General features: G+C 43.9%; 1 protein-coding gene across 11 annotated transcripts in view; it reads left to right on the top strand.

The window, feature by feature from the left end:
• The window catches only part of adgrl3.1 (adhesion G protein-coupled receptor L3.1), a 132,475-nt gene that overhangs the window by 56,514 nt on the left and 57,511 nt on the right, over window positions 1-18,450 (top strand). For all 11 annotated transcript variants that reach the window (XM_037107821.1, XM_037107829.1, XM_037107813.1 and 8 more), the window contains exons 5-7: window positions 1,284-1,393; window positions 10,719-10,733; window positions 11,909-12,697. In XM_037107821.1, the coding sequence (XP_036963716.1) occupies window positions 1,284-1,393; window positions 10,719-10,733; window positions 11,909-12,697 (914 nt within the window). The remainder of the gene's footprint in view (window positions 1-1,283; window positions 1,394-10,718; window positions 10,734-11,908; window positions 12,698-18,450) is intronic.

Here is an 18,450-nt window from a genome sequence, read left to right as displayed (position 1 = left end):
TCGCAACACATAGAGTTTGAAACATTTCAAACCGCAGTAACGCCTCCCTCGAGCAGCCGGTCAGCAGTAGACACAGAAATACGTAACAGCGAGCGGTTGTGCGGCCTGCATTAGTCCTCTGTGTCACATGTGAATATTGAACAAAAAAAAAAAAAAAATTGAATTAGCTCTCATGAATATTTCATTATGGAAACTGCTGAATGATACTGTAAGAAAAGGGACTTGAGGGGGATGGCATGCTCATTAAAAAATATCTCAATGGGAGAATCTGGATGTTTTTAATGTGAATGTCACCTGTTTGACAGGTGTGTGGAGAGGGAAAGAGGGAGAGACCGAACACTTGTACTAATTGAAAGAAAATATTCAGATGAGAAGAGGAATCCTTACTTAAAAAACAGACCTTTTCTCCTCAAGCATTCCGTGTCCGTCCCCTCGCACGTGGCATCTTTTCATTCACGTTATTCTGATGATTTATTCAAACCGGCGAGCGTCATTGAGACGAAGTGGCACTTCAGCGCGGGATAGCATTTTATGTTATTACGTGCATCTATCAGGATAATGTATGGGGTGCAAACATCCCCCCGACAAATCATCTTTGGTTGCGTTGCTGGCCTTTTGCCGTGTTTAATTACAAACATTTATGCGTAAATGTCACTTGTGCATTTTTTAAAAATTTTTTTATAGCAGCTCACCTAGATGCATTCAAACACAAACCCCTCGCAGGCACGTACAGTAGTAAATGTACAAAGTGCAGCCTTTCCTAACCGGAGTTAATAAGAGTGAGGAATACTTACTTTTTGTGTGTCAGAGGAGACGGGCCCCCCTGATAATTCAGATTAATCATCTGGAGTCTGGGGTAAAATACTCTTAAAGCCATAGGTTATTGTTCTCACTGCTGAACACACACACACACACGCACATCCACACGTTCAAGCACCACGAGTGTCCTTGCACAGCAGCTCTTCAGTAGCCATTGTCGACCACCTTGTATACATGTGAACGCGATGATTCCATTAGTGTGCTCTTCACTCCAGGTTTACCATTAAGGACATATTGTCTGCTCTTGTGCTCTTGTATCAATCTAAAGGGTCCTTAAACACAGAATGACTCTTGAGTGTCAGGGTGAAAGTAGTGATTCCATGAGTGGTGATAATAACATAGCTCAATATATATTATATCACGCACTCTGGACTTAGAATTGTGTGTTTTCCAGTGGGTGTAGGAGGATATATCTACAGATCAGGATGTGTTGAACTTATATCTGCCATCTCCTCCCCACATAGATGCAACAACCGTACCCAGTGTGCGGTGGTGGCTGGGCCTGATGTCTTCCCCGACCCCTGCCCTGGCACCTACAAATACCTGGAGGTCCAATATGAGTGCGTCCCCTACAGTAAGTACCACCCTTTTCTTTGTGATATGTATTTTGACATTCTGTGACCACTTATCTCTTCAATAGCACTGCTGGGAGTCGTATCTTTGACTGCAGGGATTTAACATTTAAGGTGCAAGATGCAAGATTTTCTGTTGAAAAAAATGTTAAAAAGTGAACTAATGGAGATAATGCATTGAAGTTAGCATGCTAATCAGCTGGCTCTGTCCAGTCCCAGTCTAAAGCCCTTGTGCTGGCAGTTTGAACACCAACACTTCCCTGGTGCTCTGAGCTCCCGGTCTGCACCGCCAGCTGCACGGCTAACTGAGCTAACTAGCCTGAGCCACTATAGGTAGCAGTGGTTAGTGATTACCTGAGTGATACACTGCCCCGCATTAGTTTTGAGAATGATCGCGACGGGTGGAAAATTTTTATATATTTCGCCTTTAATGACAGTCAGTGGGTCAGAAATATTCTTGCCCATTTCTACATTTCCCTTTAAACAGATCTTTCTATTTATTTGCTGTAGTCAGAAAAAGTTGATAGTCATGTTAAACCTGATTTCGCTTTGCTGTAAAACTCGGCGCCACGCACCTCTTTCAGGGATAATTAAAATGGTTGCTTGCACTTTGGCTTGTAAACTTACCCCATCGCTACGATCAAGCACACGTGAAACTTCAACAGACATAAGAAGGAATTTACCTGCCCTGCTCTGCATTTTCGTTTCGTCTGACATGATTCATCCACGGACTGCGAATGAAACGTCAAAATAATCTGATTTGCAAGACGTCGATTCGTATTTCTTGTTAGATTTGTGAAGGATAAGCAATCGTGGAAAGCTCGCGGTGTTTCATGCTGACTTAAAAACAGCGATACAACATTCGCTTTGAATCCAAAATGAACGTCAGCAGTATGAGCTCCAGAGTCCCTGAGAAAGTTAATAAGGGTAACTATGATGACAACGCTCGCTGGGAAAGTCCGAGGGAGGAAGGACGTGCCCCAGCGATGACAGATGGTGATGTGGCCTTTGACCAAACGATAACAGACTGGGAGGTCGTGTTCACTGGAGTGAGACGTTCACGGTCGCAAACAACCGCGGAACTTTTTTGATTTTTTTTTTTTTTTTTTCCTTGTTTTTGTGTGTAGTTTGCCCAAAATCTAGGTTACGGCTCACTGCATAATAAATGCGTCAGGGTTCAGGGTGGAGACTCAGCGGATTAAAGACATCTATTTTGTCCTTGATGTTTATTTCACACTACATTCCAGCTTGGAAGGCGAAGTTTAAAATGCAACTCCCTGTGTCTCTTTCATGAAAGACGCTAAATCTAAAGTGACTCCCTCTGTGCCGCCTCTCACTAGTCACTTTTCTATCGTGAGGCATTCACATCGTCTTTGTTCACATAGTTGTCACATTTGATTCTTGCCGCAACTTGAGTGAAAAAACCTGAAGAGAGACTAGTGGGTGAACACTCACTTGGTATTTAACAGAAAGCTGTCGTGCCATATTATAAAATGACGGTACATTTACAAAGCAACGAAAGAGGAAATAATACTCAATAAGTATAAAGTGGAGACACTGAATGGAGTAGAAAATAAATACATACAACTTTTGCGGCCCATTAATAAACCTACATTTCTGGCAGACTCCAAACATAACTCTCAGATGAAAGTAGATAGTAATCACATTTTTGTTAATATGATGTGACCTTGATAGATGCTTTCCTTTGTACAGCTCACATAAATTTAGATTCTTGAAGCCGCGTGGGTGTCGTAAAATGAAAACGCGCCTATTTTCGTCCAAACAAAGTGCTATATATCTCGTTGTTGACATGTTTTGTTCGCTGCAAATATCTCGGAGGCCATGGAAGAGCGGAGGACGTTCAGAGTTGGAGTTAAGACGAGATACAGTGGGGAGTTATTCGCAGCCAATTCAGTCTTGTCTGTAAATGTAAAAAGTCGACTGAACCGAGTTTGTTGTCGAAGACTTTTGACGTGAAATCTAATCATGGGTGAACTAACTTGTTTTAAATTATTGCCAGTTCTTCTTTTTTTGAAAAAAAGGTCATATTAGCTCTCACTTAAAGGGGCACTACGTAGTTTTGTGGAAATAATTTTAATCAGAGGAGAAAGAGCTTCATTCACTGGTCTTTTTAATCCTAAACAAACTAAATAAACAAACTGACCTTGAAGGACAACGAGGCTTCATACTGTGTGACTTTGTTTATATGTCGCGGACCCTGCCACCTTTCTAGCTTCAGACAGTGTTCTGGGGACCTTATTTTCCTCTGAGAACAGCTTGCTTATTCAATTATGAAAAAAAAATATATATAATTTTTTCTAAGTTGGAATTACTAACTCATTAATACCGTTAACATTAAGATTCTGAGTTTGTACAACGTGTTTTATATTTGTAAGGAATAATTTTAAGCCTGAATATTCATTTTGTATTTCCCTCAATACCAAGAGTGCATGTCCAACAAAATACCAAAAAATATTTTTGAATTTGAGATTTCAGTGCTTCAGAGATCTTAGTCCATCATGGTCTGAGTGTGCAGCTTTGGCGCAGCGGTCCATTCAGACGGCCAAGGTGATCTCCCACACTGAAGCATTCAATTATGTCTGGGTAAACGGCTCTTGCCTGGCGTCTAGAATGACCAGCAGATTAAATAATAGGACTATCAGAGCCCTCTCTGGAGCAGATGGAAACACAACCTGATACCTGCTTAATGCCCCACCGAGTGCCCGCGCACTCGCACGCACGCCCCCACACACACACGCATGCATCGAAACAGGGCGTGTGTGAGCGTGTGTGTTTTCACTCTCGTCTCGTCCATTCATTTGAAACTTGTCTACATGTCCTGTCTCTATCGTTGTTATAACTGCAGGCCAGCTTGGAAATACTGCGCTACTTATTTTGTAGATTAATCACAGTAAAGGACTCAGAGCGGCAAAGGGAGTGAAAAGGGAGATGAGTTGCATGCAGATCTGATAAAGAATGAGTCCGTCAGGGTAACGTCCCCCCCCTCCACCCCTCCACCCGTGAAAAAATAGACAGCATCTGAAACCAAAGTCATTAGAGAGCTCAGCTAACAGAGGGAGGGACACCGAGACTGAGAGGGAGATACGGAGAGAGAGAGGGAGAGATGGCGCATTGGAGAATAAGATAGAGGAGAGAGAGAGATGCAGCTTTGTAGAGAGAGATAAATAGAGAGAGAGCCTTTGACAGTACATTAGCAGTTTCCGTGTTCTGACTAAGTGTTCAGGCTGGATCAGGTAGCGCGGTGATACACTACCTGGCTCCTGTGGGTGTGTTTAGCCGTGGAAAATGTCGCACAGCGTTCCAGAGATTAAAACGTGTTGAATGAATGTCTGGGAACACCTCAAGCTCGGGACGCTTACATTTTACATCTTCATTTACATTTTTAGGGCCTTTAGCAGACGCTTTTGTCCAAAGCGACTTACAGTAATTTACACATACAGTGATGGCGGTGGGTGCCATGCAAGGTGCCGACCAGCACATCTGGAGCTGTTTGGGCTTTAGTATCTCGCCCAAGGACACTTCAAAATGCAGACCAGGGGAACCAGACCAGCGACTTTCCAATAACTAGACGCTGGCTGTACCCCTCAGCCGCAGCCATCCTTCATAGAGCCCTCGCATCACATCCGTCAAGTATTTAAGAAATCTCTTTCCTTTGAAAGGCGTAATCATGTCTGAACCAAAGACATAGATACTCCCGTTCGTTGACATTCAGGCCATAGATGCAGGCATCTACAATCAAGCTGGCATGCCGGACGTAGCACAAATCAATGCTGTCAGCCGCGTCGTCGTGAAAGATGTGTTTTGTAAGACATTAAGTGATGATATATTCCCAAAAATGTTGCCGTAAATCAAGACGGATCGATGAGGGAGGCTTGTTTTCTGAAATATATGACGGCGTGTACTCAAACTGTCGCTATTCCTAAAACACTCACAAGCTGCGAGTTCAACAAATCATCGTATTTATATATGAAGGCAGGTTTGGTTTTTAGTGCACTCAAATGGCTAACATCAAAGGGCGTCCATAACTCAGGCAAGTGTCCTGCAGTGTTAGACACACTGATGGTGCCGGTTGGTGAGTGTGAACACCTGGGGACTTGTTACAGCAGTGTAACAGCTCGTCCGATCCTTTCGTTCCTATCATTTCAAAGATAGCAAAAACTTTTACCAATTATGAAACCCATGGCTGTCTCCTGTCCCACCTCAGATCGCGTGTCTTATCTAAAGAAATCCTAACTTGGCCTGTAAACTCGTGCAGTCGTGCCTGTGTTTAAACTGTACACGAGACAGCGGCTTTCTAACTTCGCCCAATTTAAGAAATGCAACGACTTATCAATCAAGTGATTAGCTGATCTCAAGAAAAACAACGTCATCAATTATTTTGATAATCAATTAATCATCCTTGCAAAAATGTCAAACATCTGCTGTTTCCAGCTTCTTAAATGTAAGGTTTTGCTCCTTTTCTTGGTCAGTTGTGATAGTAAGTAAACACTCTTGGTTTTGGTCTTGAAGTTGTGATGAGCCTTTTTCAATTTCTTTTGACATTTTATAGCCTCAATGACATATCTGGATAATTGTAAATCAGCAGATTTATCAATAATGAAAACAGTAGTTCTGTAGATCAGTAGATCTGTTAACAACCATTGGTAGAGCCCCATGCCTTTCAGTAGGCCTCTTCAGAGCTGGACATAAAATGTAGATCAAATTAACCATCAGTCGCTTTGGCGGTCAGTATATAACTATTATTACATTTACAAATGACCTCTCCAAGGCAGCGGTCTCAGGAAATGTAAGGGCTCATCATACGATCTGAGTAGCTTTTGAATCGTAACATTACTGTGTTATTATTATCAATGCCATATGGATCTAACAACAGCAGTTATTTCAAAATTCAGTCCAGGATCTATGCTTTACGATTCCTAATTTACAAAACTATTATGTTAGGATGGTTCTGTAACAGCTTTACTTCTACTTTACTAGCTTTACTATCCTAAGAGTAAGCTAGGACTTTCCTGTTTGCCATGTTTCTGTAGCACCCAAATAACCGCTACTGCTCCTACTGCAAATGTCATCCTAAACTGAGATAAGACAGAATTTCAGAATCAGGAAGTTTGCGTAATGAGGCCCCTGACCCCTGCCTATCACGTCTGAGGCCAGGTGCCGCTAATCAGAAACTGATTGCGTGCAAAGGAAATGAGCCGAGCTCCGAAGAGACACCACTTCATATCGCGGAGGCACTTTTCCTCGACGCTGCTGTTGAAGTTGAGCTGCTATGTTTCCCGCTAGAAATAGATATTGTAAACAAATCTCAAAGTGGGTTGTAAAACAGGTAATTAAATTATGTGCGGTTCAGTTTTCAGGGAGATTTTGCCCCTCCACCTCCCCTCCTCTCTCTCTCTTTTTTTTTTTCTTTCTTGAGGATTTTTGGCTTGCACTACCTTCACAGCTCTTCATCTCTCCTCCCTGCACTGCAGGTTTCTGGCGTTTTCCCAAAACTAAAATCAAGTGCTCTCTCGCTTTCTCTCCCTGGCTCTCGGTGGTATGAGTGTGTGGCAGTCATGTGCCAAACTAGCCAGCTAGCTTTGGCAGTAATTAGCCACCTGTGTATACTTGCTCATAGCACTGCAGGCAGACTATAAATATCCATACATTAGCGCGCTACTGTACAAATTGCTTCTCCGAGGCGGCTCTCTCACACACTGATACATTTAATCTCTGCAAAAACGCCCTGCTGCAGAAAAAAAAAAGATATATGATGATTCGTATTGTTTCATTCATGGCCAGCCGGTTATGAAAAAAAAAAAAAAAAGACGGCAACACTTGGGATTATGTCTATCCATTTCCTCATCTTCTTGCACAAGACCCTGGCTCTCCAACAGTCGCTATGAAGGCAATTAGCCTACTACCACATTTAGTGTATTAATCAGAAAAGCCAGTGATATGTTATGCAATACCCATGCAGTCTATTTTAGACAATAGAACTTGGCTCAGTAGGAAAGCTAATTAAAAGATAAAATCACCTTCTTGTTTGTCCAATTAAAGACTTCTGTCAGATTGGACCCTTGGAATAACTTCATCATGATAACATGAGAGGAGCCCTGAGTGTGTGCGCACCTCTCCCTGTCTGTGCATGCACAGGGTATTGTACAGTACGTGTGTGCATGTATGCAGGCGATTCTGTGCCTCCCGGAAGAGAGGGCGAGGGAAGATGGAAAGGAACCAAGGAGACAGAAGGAGCGAGCCAGGAGCGAGGGAGCGAGAGAGCGACAGCTGAGACAGAGATAGAGAGGAATAGGTTAGACGAGGCCAGCAGACGAGGAACAGAAAGAACGAATTAACTGATAAAAGACACAGTGTGAGAGGTGGACAGGGTTCCGGGTTGCGGGGAAGCGAGGACGCGACGGGGCGAGCGAGCGGCGAGAAAAAAGGCACAGCATGACGTGACGAGAGAGAATGGCAGGTGAGGATGAGAGGATAAAGAGGAAGAATGGAATAATGCAGAGAGAGAAAGAGAAAAAGGGCCGTGTCCACAAATGACCTTGGGCTTCAGCCCGGCTGAGCTGATTGGAGATCAGAGATAATAGTGGTGAGGCTGCTGTCGCCACTCGTCTGCAGGGGCACACACAGATACACACTCGCAAGCACACACACACACACACACACACACACACTGAGTTTCCTCCAAGACGAATACCTCCTTAATAAACCATATGCTTTCAATAAAAATGCTAATTATCTTTACACTGCAGCACAGTCAGGTTAACACGGCTTCTGTGTGCGAGAAATAGAAAATGGGAAGGAAATGGAGAGTTGGGGAGACGGGGAGACGGAGGAGGCATCCGAGGTGCAGTGTCAGAGCTGTTCGCGTGATTAGAGACGTTTCTGAAAAATCTAGACGATACCAGCGCAGATATTAATGAATATTTAGCTGGCTTATAATGAATGTGAAAGCAGACAGGCGACAGCACAACATAGCTGTTATTGCTGTTATTATTCTGCTTTTGTTTTCTAATATTCATTCAAAGCATTGCTGGGAATGAATGAGCAGGGTTTTTTTTTTTTTGGGGGGGGGGGGCTAAGTATTCAATAGTGCAGTCTAAGTGATTTAGCAAATGATTAGTCACAGATACTGGGTAGATAAAAACATGCCACACCTCTGCAGAATTCAATTGTGAGAGAAAGATTGAGGGACGATGCCTTTTGTTGATGTTGTTCTTGGAAACAAGGACACCTTCCGGGAAGTTTATTGTCCGCAATTCTTCTCACAAAAACCACAAAAGACCCCTCATCTCGGGCATTATCCTGCATGCTCGAGCTCACCTTGAGGAAAAAAAAAAAGAAAGGTTTCGACAATTGTCTCAACACCCTGCTACACTCGCTCAGTTAAATCCCGCTTGCTGGAAGATGAATGAGTGCGATGCGTGAAAAACGTTCATTTCGTACCCTTGTCACGGAGATTAAACACAGTGGTGCCTCGCAAAAACAAAACAAAAAAAAAAGAATCTCGCAATGAGGTCACCAACAGAGGCATCCGGTAATCTAGCGAAACAACGAGCGGCAACACAAATTGAATGACATTTGTTTGACATTTTGCGTGCCATTTGGTGTACTTGTTGCCGCCGCGCGTTTTCATTTGAAATCTATTAGTCACCGGCAACCTTGAACTCGGCGTGTTTTTTCCTTTGTGTCTGGGAGGTTGTACACACCAGACTCAGGTGATGTGAAGTCCTTGTTGTTCGCTGTCATTAATCCCCATCTTCTCAGCCACAGTGTGTCTCTTTGTATTGTTTAAGTGTGTGTGTGTGTGTGTGTGTGTGTGTGTGTGTTTCCAGCGTCAATATCTGTCGTTCCATCGCACACACCGCCCATGCACAGACACAGTATCTGCTTTTCCTTTCCCGGCTTTTCACACAAGGGAACTGCTTCCTTGTGGCGAGCCATTTTATAGACACACACACACTCACACTCGCACGTGCACACTCGCGTATATGCACACTTGTTTTAGGTTTAACACGATCTCCTTCCAGAGATTGCTTATTTATCGGGAGTTGTGCGAAGCCGCACTAGTTACCATGCATTTTTCATGAGGCTAGGATTTAATGGCTGCCCGTGTGTGGGGGCGTAAGTCTGTGTGTGTGTGTCACATGTGTTTGTGTATCTCTTGTGGTCGGTGATGAGTTCTATGTGTTGAAGAATTTATGCATGTGCAATATGTAGTGCACAGATGCTATATATAAACATGGGCCATTCCGGAAGTCCCTCCAAATGTTTTCCCTTTGAGGATTCAGCCTTGTCTCCTCTCCTCTCCTCTCTTCTCCTCTCCTCTCCTCTCCCTCGCTTCTCCTCCCGGGGGACCAGTACCATTCAGCAGGTCCCTAACGGTCTCCGAAGACACAAGGGCACAGCCTGCAGGATTAGGTTTCTGCCATGTTCACATTCCACTCAGTTCCCACCCCCTCCTCCCCTCCTCCTGCCCCCCCTGGGAGAACGGTGAAATGGGATTCATATGTTTAAGAGGTTCCGAGCAAGTGTGCACATTTCATCGCGGGGCCGACACGAGCAAACCCTCCGTCGAAGCTCGGAGGATAAAGCTTTGAATATAATAGACAGGGAATTGGTGTTGGGGCTGAAGAGAAGCGGCACATTCAGTCTGCTGCCACCTCCACACACAGATGATTGCGCACTCGCACGCAGAGTCACACAGAGTAGGTGACATACACAAAGCGCTCGCTCACCCACTGTGCATCGGAAAAGCATTTTAATGTGGCAGTTTTGGCTGGTCCACTGAAATGCTATCCCAGTAATCAAATCAATTTTCTGGTTTTCATTGCTCTGTTGCTATTAGCATACATTAAAGAGCTCATTATCTCAGGTCATTTTCTATGGCAGCGTTCTGTCCTGCTCTGGGGATAGCGGCGCGATGAATGCCGCAAATTTGCGTGTTTTTCCATGTTTTGTCATGCTCATTCATTGCTCCTCTACCACCAGCCCTCTGTCTGCGTGCCACGCGCGCGTCTCTGTATGTGTGTTTGACATATGTGAGACGCATTACTGTCAGATAGCTTCCCCCCGTTGCAGTGCAGTCTCCTCAGACGCTTACGTAATGTTATTACCGATCACACATGGAGAGCATCCTGGCGCTCTCACAAGGTTAGGATGAAATATGAGACCGATTATGGAGATCTGAGATTGTATTATCATGATTTCCTTATTATTGCATCATTAATCTATTTTTGTCTCTTGTCTCCGTCTCTTTCTCTCTTTCGCTTCCTCTTCCCCCGTCAAATCCTTCGCCCATGGCTGGCGCAGAAGTGGAACAAAAAGGTGAGTCTGTGAAAAGGAGCACGCCCACGTTCGCACGTGCACGCACACACGCTCAGGATTTGGGGTTGGGTGTCACTTTCTTGATGCCGGCGCCTGAAGCATTTTGTACCTCATGGCAGGATGACATCTCTTTCAAAGTCACGGCAGGCTATATTAAGACAGCTTGATCTCACCATATAGAGGCAATTTCGAAACACTGGTTCTCATTAGACACACTCCAGGCCCATATTATTCCATGGTATCGTGTAGAATGTCACTTAATAAACTCTCCACGGGTCGAGCACACTTTTATGATGAGCCAATGAACAGAGAATTACATTGACATTTAATATTTCGAATGCTTCCCCATGATATGAAAAATTATGCCAGGGCTTTGAATAGCCAGTGAAAATTAAATCAATACTCTCAGACCTTTCCGTTGAATCTGGAATCGTATTATTCGGAAGAATGGGAGAAACCACAATGCACATCTGGTCTGTCTTTGTGCGTATCTGCTGTGTGCATGTGTGCGTGTGTGTGTGTGTGTGTGTGTGACAACATTCCAGTAAAATTGTAAAGGTCCCTATGACTCCGGTCGCACCGGCTTCCCAGAATTTACTACGTCTCCCACATCACTCATAAAACATGACCCCGGTATTCCAAGATGGGAATACCGGGCAGAGAGCGGGAAATGAATTATTGTAACAATTGCAGAAACAGCCGGCGATAAAAGACGCGTTCGGCCCTACAGTTGGTTGTTCCTGACAGAGATAGAAAGGGAGTGAAAGGAAGAAAGAGCTATGAGACTAATGAGGAGCCGGGGTGGGAGGCAGGGAGGGAGGAATGGGAATAGAGGGAAAGTAGGGGGGTGGGGGGGGGGAGTAGAACAAAATGTGCCATTTTCTCTTTTTCTCTTTACTGTGAGAGTGGGGTATTATCTGTTGAATAGGAGGCATGCTGTTGCTGTGCTTAAAAGTGACAGTGACTATACAACATCCAAATCACAACACAGCAAGCCTATCATGTCATCGTCACTCACTGGCGGTTAAGGTTAAGTTAAAACACAATGCAACATTTATGAAAAGAGGCAAACATTTCACAGGCACTGTCAGGGAATCCAGAGAGAATATTTGACATTTCGCAGCGGCTGCATGAAAATGGATCTGATGTGAAAATGTTTGTCATTCGTTCCGCAGTATTTCTCTGCCCTGGCATTCTGCGAGGAGTGTACCAAAGCGAGCATCTCTTTGAGTCCGATCACCAGTCCGGCGCGTGGTGCAAAGACCCGCTGCAGGCCTCAGACAAGATCTACTACATGCCATGGACGCCGTACCGCACAGACACACTAACAGAGTACTCGTCGAAGGAGGATTTCATCGCAGGCCGTCCCACCACCACCTACAAACTCCCGCACCGCGTGGATGGGACTGGTTTTGTCGTCTATGACGGCGCGTTGTTCTTCAACAAGGAGCGCACGCGCAACATTGTAAAGTTTGACCTGCGCACCCGCATCAAGAGTGGCGAGGCCATTATCGCCAATGCCAACTACCACGACACCTCACCGTACCGTTGGGGCGGCAAGTCCGACATCGACCTGGCGGTGGACGAGAATGGGCTGTGGGTGATCTACGCCACGGAGCAGAACAACGGGCGCATCGTGGTGAGCCAGCTCAACCCCTACACCCTGCGCATCGAAGGCTCGTGGGACACCAGCTACGACAAGCGCTCCGCCTCCAATGCTTTCATGATCTGCGGGGTCCTGTACGTGGTCAAAACCGTCTACGAGGACGACGACAACGAAGGGACGGGGAACAAAATCGACTACATGTACAACACCGATAAGAGCAAGGAGATGACTGTGAACATACCATTCCCGAATTCCTACCAGTACATCGCCGCAGTGGATTACAACCCGAGAGACAACCTGCTTTACGTGTGGAATAACTACCACGTGGTCAAGTACTCGCTGGACTTTGGCAACAATGGTAGGTCCCACCTTAAATCCAGTCCCTCTTTTCTCCACCCTCTCCTCCTGCCATTCTTCATCTTTTTACTTCACGCTTTTCGACTTCAAATGTCTAATAATAAGAAAAATATGTCTTTTTTTTTTTGTTTTTTGTTCGTCACTTCATTAATTGGACAGGCTGTGAAGTGATTTTTCTAAATCTCCGCATGAAATACCCTGGCATATTTGTAATGCTTTTTGATATTCATTCATTCTAATATTCATAATGATAAATGCTTTTTGTTGTGACATAAGGAATACTTACAGCCACTAATCTTCCTCCAATAATTAATTCTGCAAAAAGGACTCAAAAATGAAGAAAAGCACCATCTGTGCTGTCACAATTCTCAATTATGAACACCACCCAACCCATGGTATCTGCATGTTTCAAACTTTCAGAGCGGGTCCCTTACTAAACCCGTGTCATTTGAATTGTAGATGCCTGCAGAGTTGATATTTGTGAAAATGTTTCTGCTTTAGTTCACCAAAGAGTTCCCGTCAAAGCCATCGTAAAGACTACCTTGATCTCTGCCTTTAGAAGAATATCTCTAATGATGTCATGCTGTGCCTTCAGTACTGTAAACGCCTCGTGCTTTTTACTGTGCCAGCACTTCTCTTGAGTTCCTCAGCTGCTTAACAAATCTTAATGCATTCCTTGAGACTGGAGCCAGGAATGTCTGGAGGAGGAACTGACACCGCTTTCATACAGGACATCCGATTATGATAACATTTTAATGGCACTTACACTCGCATTTGACTTTTTCCTGTTGGTTTATTTTTAACCAATTCACACAATGCTGCTGCCACGTTTGGTTTGTTTTTTTTTGTAAAGGCTATGCTGATTTTGGTATCAGCTAATGGATGTAATGGCAACATGTGAAAGGAGCCGCTCCCAGTGACAAACCCACAGATGATTATCAGTACCCTGCAGTTCCCCTCAGCTCTGAAAAGCATTTTAGCATAATTCCAGCTCATCGCTTAATGCCTGAGACTTTGGTTCACTCTCGGCGCTCTCATGAAAGTTTTACCAGATGCAAAAAGTGTTGATGAACTACACGAACACTACCTGCTCAGCACCAAAGAGCAAATAAACACAGTTAAAGACTAGTTGGTGATCATAGTAGAGCACTTAGCGGCTACAGCTGAATATTTCCGAAAAGAGTTGGTGGGGACCAAAATGGAGCAAATAGGAGAGAATTACATTCAGTAAGTTTCAGCGTATAAGGTGAAATTATGTCAGCATTGTGTGACAGCTTATTTCCAAAAAGGTGATTAAAGGCTGTAAATAATTATTTTTTTGCTGTTGATTATCATCTCGATTATTGGATTAGTCAATGAAATAATGGAAAATGGTGTCAAATGTAGATTAGTATTTCCCAAATCCCAAGATGACGTCCTCAAAAGTCTTGAAGTAGCTGAGGTTAAATGTACTACTCTAGGTGTTAATAGCAGTAGCAGTAAACATATACTTATTAATTAATCAATTAATGCAGCTCATGATTCAATTCATCTTTGTTTTTGGTCGGTGGCAGAAGTCTAACAGGTGGAAACTAAAACTCTCTTCATGTCTAGACACCATTATGGATACGTTAGAACATCTGAGTAATCTGGCAGAACCTTTGCATTGGGACAGTCATGTAAGAATCAGTAAATCAATAGCAGATCGTCTGTTTGAAGCTTACATGCTGGCTTATCTAAGCTGTAGCCCCTTTTTTTTTCAAACCAATTCTTCAGGGTCACGATTCCTAGATGAACCACCAGTGTGGGTTTTAACGATCACTGCTGTGTATGTCTGAAAGGACAGTGAATACTGTCTGACCCAGTGTGACTGTCTCTCAACTCTGGTGTGAGGTTGGGTGAGTCCACCCGCCCCTCCCTCCTTCATCTGGATGGAAGGGCTTAGGCCCCTGGAGCCTGAAGGGCTATTTGCCCAACGTAATTGCCTTTCAGCACCTTTCTATGGAGTGGTCAAGGCAGTCTGGCTGCATGTCTTATTAAATGATGTCTGAATTAATGCATGCTCTTACACGCAGTTAGGAGGCACAGTACAAGAAATTATAGAGAGAGGCAGCATTAAACTTGGTTTCTACCGATCAGTGTGGGTGTGCGACGTGAGGCCACGCTGTAAAAAATGTGTGTACGCTTGTGTTTATGCATGCGTAATGATGTGCGCGGCCGTGTCCTAATGTGGTAATGTACTTACAGCACGAGTTTGTGTTCCGCTATTCATGAGTGTGCATACGTGTTTATTGGTGTACGCTCGAGAGTGTGATCACTCTCATAATGGAGCTCAGGATGTCTCTGGAGGCTCTACAGAGGAGATCAATGGGGATTCAATGTGGAGAATGACCTCCAGTGCACAGCAACAAGCCAGACTGCTGACCAGCGGGAGATAAATACATACAATCAATGCTGGCCCACTCTTTTACTCTCCTCTCTGCTCACTCAATGAAGACAAGGAATAAATTAACTACCTTAGCTGCATGATTTTCTCATTCTTCGCAAAACGGGGTCGATACATTCAGGTTTTTATTTTCTTGTTGTACCCAGACCCTGCAGTCTGCTCCTCATTATTTAGGATCACTATAAATACATTAAGCATATACTGTGAGGTGACTATGGTCAATCTTGCAATGCAGGGCCAGGGCCTGGTGTCTTTTTTTTCCCCCCCCCTTTCACTTAGTCCATTCAGGAAACAGGCCAAGGAAAGGGGCCATTCTAAAGGGTTTCCACTCATTACTGTTGTAGCGTAATGCTCGCCCTGCTTTTGTTTCAGCTCATATGGACTTCTTAAAGATACAAAAACGAGACAGGAAATGGGCCGTGGAGCGCGAGAGGAGGGCCGAGGTTGGCCACTGAGGACTGAGTGTAATTGGGGTGCAACGCGGAGAGAACAGCTTCCAGTGTTCGCTCTGTCCAGCTGGCTAACAGCGGCAGCTCCCCGGACAGTTAGGAAGAAGAAATTCTGAAGCATTGTCATTGTCAGGACTCTTAAAGGAATTTCGGATTGCTACTAGAATAGGTTTACATGCATTGATGCTGAGTAAAGTCTGAAGTCTTCTCTGACCTTTTTTTGAACTTTCAAGATCTTCTACATGCACTCAAGCCTCTAAACACATAATAAGTCTCCTTGAAGTCACAATACGTTTGAATTTAAGTAATAACTTTGCCAATTCTGTACTACAACCTTTAATTAGTTCTAGTACTGGTGTTCTGAGCAGACAATAATAATCGCGCGAGGTTTGCTCTAGGTATGAGGATTAAAACATCACTGGGAGGAAATGAAAAAGTATGGTTTAGTTCACCTCAGGCCAGCAGATGAAATAAAGGTTTACTCCCATGTATTCAATCACGGCATTGATGCAGCGCGCGGCAGCAAATGATCTTTTTCTAAATGCGCATTCTTCCTCCCTCGGTGCTCAGTACTCAAGAAGAAAGTGAACTGCCTCCCTCCATTTATCGTTTCCCGTGTCTGTTTGCGTTTCTTCTTTGTCTGTTAAACGCCCATTCTTTCTCTTCCCGTCCCTCACACAAACACGTCCACGTACGCCCAACAATGGCAGGAATCTCAATATTTCCCCTTCCCCTTCTCATATATCCTTCACTTTAACTCTGTGTTCGGCACTGTTTTTCTCTCTGTCGCCCTTATCTCCCGCTTAATCTGCCCTCCTTTTTCTGCACTCAGTCCTCTCCCACATCACACAGGCCCATTTCATCGGGTCTCTGTCAGATGTATATATTATAGAGGCCTGGTGTGCGAATGCCAACGCAGAGTCGGAGTCAAAGTCACTTGCCTCTGTAGTACCCCTTCCTCACCAAACAGTCTCTCACTCTCTCGTCTGTTTATGGAGTTGTTTCATCATGTCTTCTTACTTGCATATTATAGAGGCCTGCCCCTACGCAAGCAGCATGGCTCCGATGAAACATTTGAATAATTTATCACCTCCAGTCTGCCTTGCCACACTTTAGAAAGTTTTCCCAACAAAGTCACAAAATTATTCATGTTATCTGCATCTTTCGGGAAGGGGAGGGGAGAACAAGGCCAAAAAAACCCAAAAAACGGAATAGATCTTAACTCGTACACAACGCCTTTCCCATATTTGTTTCACACACATTTCTCCTCAGTAGTCTCATCTTTCCTGCTATCTGCACCTTCCTGTGTTTTCTGTTCCATCGTCGTTGCTGCAGATTTCCCACATTACGCTTGAAGGTCCAGTATGAAGGATTTAAAGGGATCCAGCATTGAGGTTGCAGATTAAATCCGACTGCATAACCCCTCACCTCACCCCGCCGGGTGGCTGATCAGAACAGCCGGTGTTTGGTTTGTCCGTTCTGGTGTACTGAAACATGGCGGAGTCGCTCCCTTTGTGCATATAACAGGCTCATTCTGAGGCAAAGCGAAAACACAATTCCTCAGGTTATCACACAAATGGGAAAATGATTTTACAAGTATGTCTTTTATTTTCACCTCACATTTGAACCCTTCAAGGCATTGATCTATTTAAGTTTGTGCGTGCAGGTGAAACAACTCGATTGCATTTTCTGTAGGGTGGAAGAGGCACGCTGAAATTAGTGAAACAGGAAACGTAGACAATTATGAAAGTTTACGGAGCAGCCCCGCAGACACACAGACTGCGTGAGATGATTTCAGTATTCAATTAGCACTGTTTTACAAATCTGTTGCTACAACTCAATTGCTCAAAAATCAAGCGTTGGTGCTTGTTAAACCTACTGTGGAGCAAATGATGTGAGAAATGAAGACTTATAGATAGTAAAAAGCTGTTTTACACTTAACACTACCTAACAGGAAGAGAGAAATCAAAATAAATGATTCTTGTGGTGTTCCCCTTTGGACAAAAAATGATGAAGGCGAAACAAAGTAGACTTGTTGTACTTTGTTTCAATCCGGCTAAGTTGGAATCCAACCCAAAGACAGGCATTAAGAATAATTATGATATTACTATTAAAACAGCCAATGTTTTCTCAATGATGGAAACTTATCATACTTTTGTTTTGTTTTTCCCTTTTCCTTCAGTTGTTTTACGTTCTTGTACATGTAGAAGATCTTGAAAGTTGAGAAGGCCAAAGTCTGCACCGACAGAAGCTCCTCTCTCCTACAGAAAACACTGCCCCGGAAACGCCTCGTCAGTAGTCTCACCTTGTATTAAATGACTTTGTAACATCGCACTATGTCACCATGTCACACATTTGCATAATTTGTGCCTAGCAGCTAGTTTTGCGCACAAGAATTCATTTAGTACAACTGCTGTGTTGTGTGAGCTGACCAGTCAGAGGAGAGTGTGCCTTAAAGAGACAGGAGCTAAAACAGAGCATTTTAGACAAGAGGGGGTATACAGGGCTGCAGTACTGGACAGTATGAGATATGTCTGTTGAGCTCTAATGCATGTACATAAACCTATTTGAGTAGCAGACAGTAAAGAAACTGATGAGCAGTTGTCTCCTTTAAACCGAGACTGTTTCATAGCCACTTATAAATTCCTCATACTGCGTGTAAACACAATTTTGACAAGGTCAAAATTCTTCGTAAATCAGTTTAAAATCCTTGTTGTCAAAAATAAAAACTCAATTAAACTCACCCATTGCTAACTTCAGTCGGACATTTAAAGTGTCAAAAGTAATATCTTCAATCTCAATTAGAGAGCCATCAAACGCTGGCATTCTGCGCTAATCTATGAAATACACAGTAATACAGAGATGACCTCTGCTTGCCAC

The sequence above is a fragment of the Acanthopagrus latus genome, chromosome 1, assembly GCF_904848185.1.
Source record: "Acanthopagrus latus isolate v.2019 chromosome 1, fAcaLat1.1, whole genome shotgun sequence".
Lineage (NCBI taxonomy): Eukaryota > Metazoa > Chordata > Actinopteri > Spariformes > Sparidae > Acanthopagrus > Acanthopagrus latus.
This window is presented reverse-complemented; position numbering and strand designations above follow the sequence as displayed.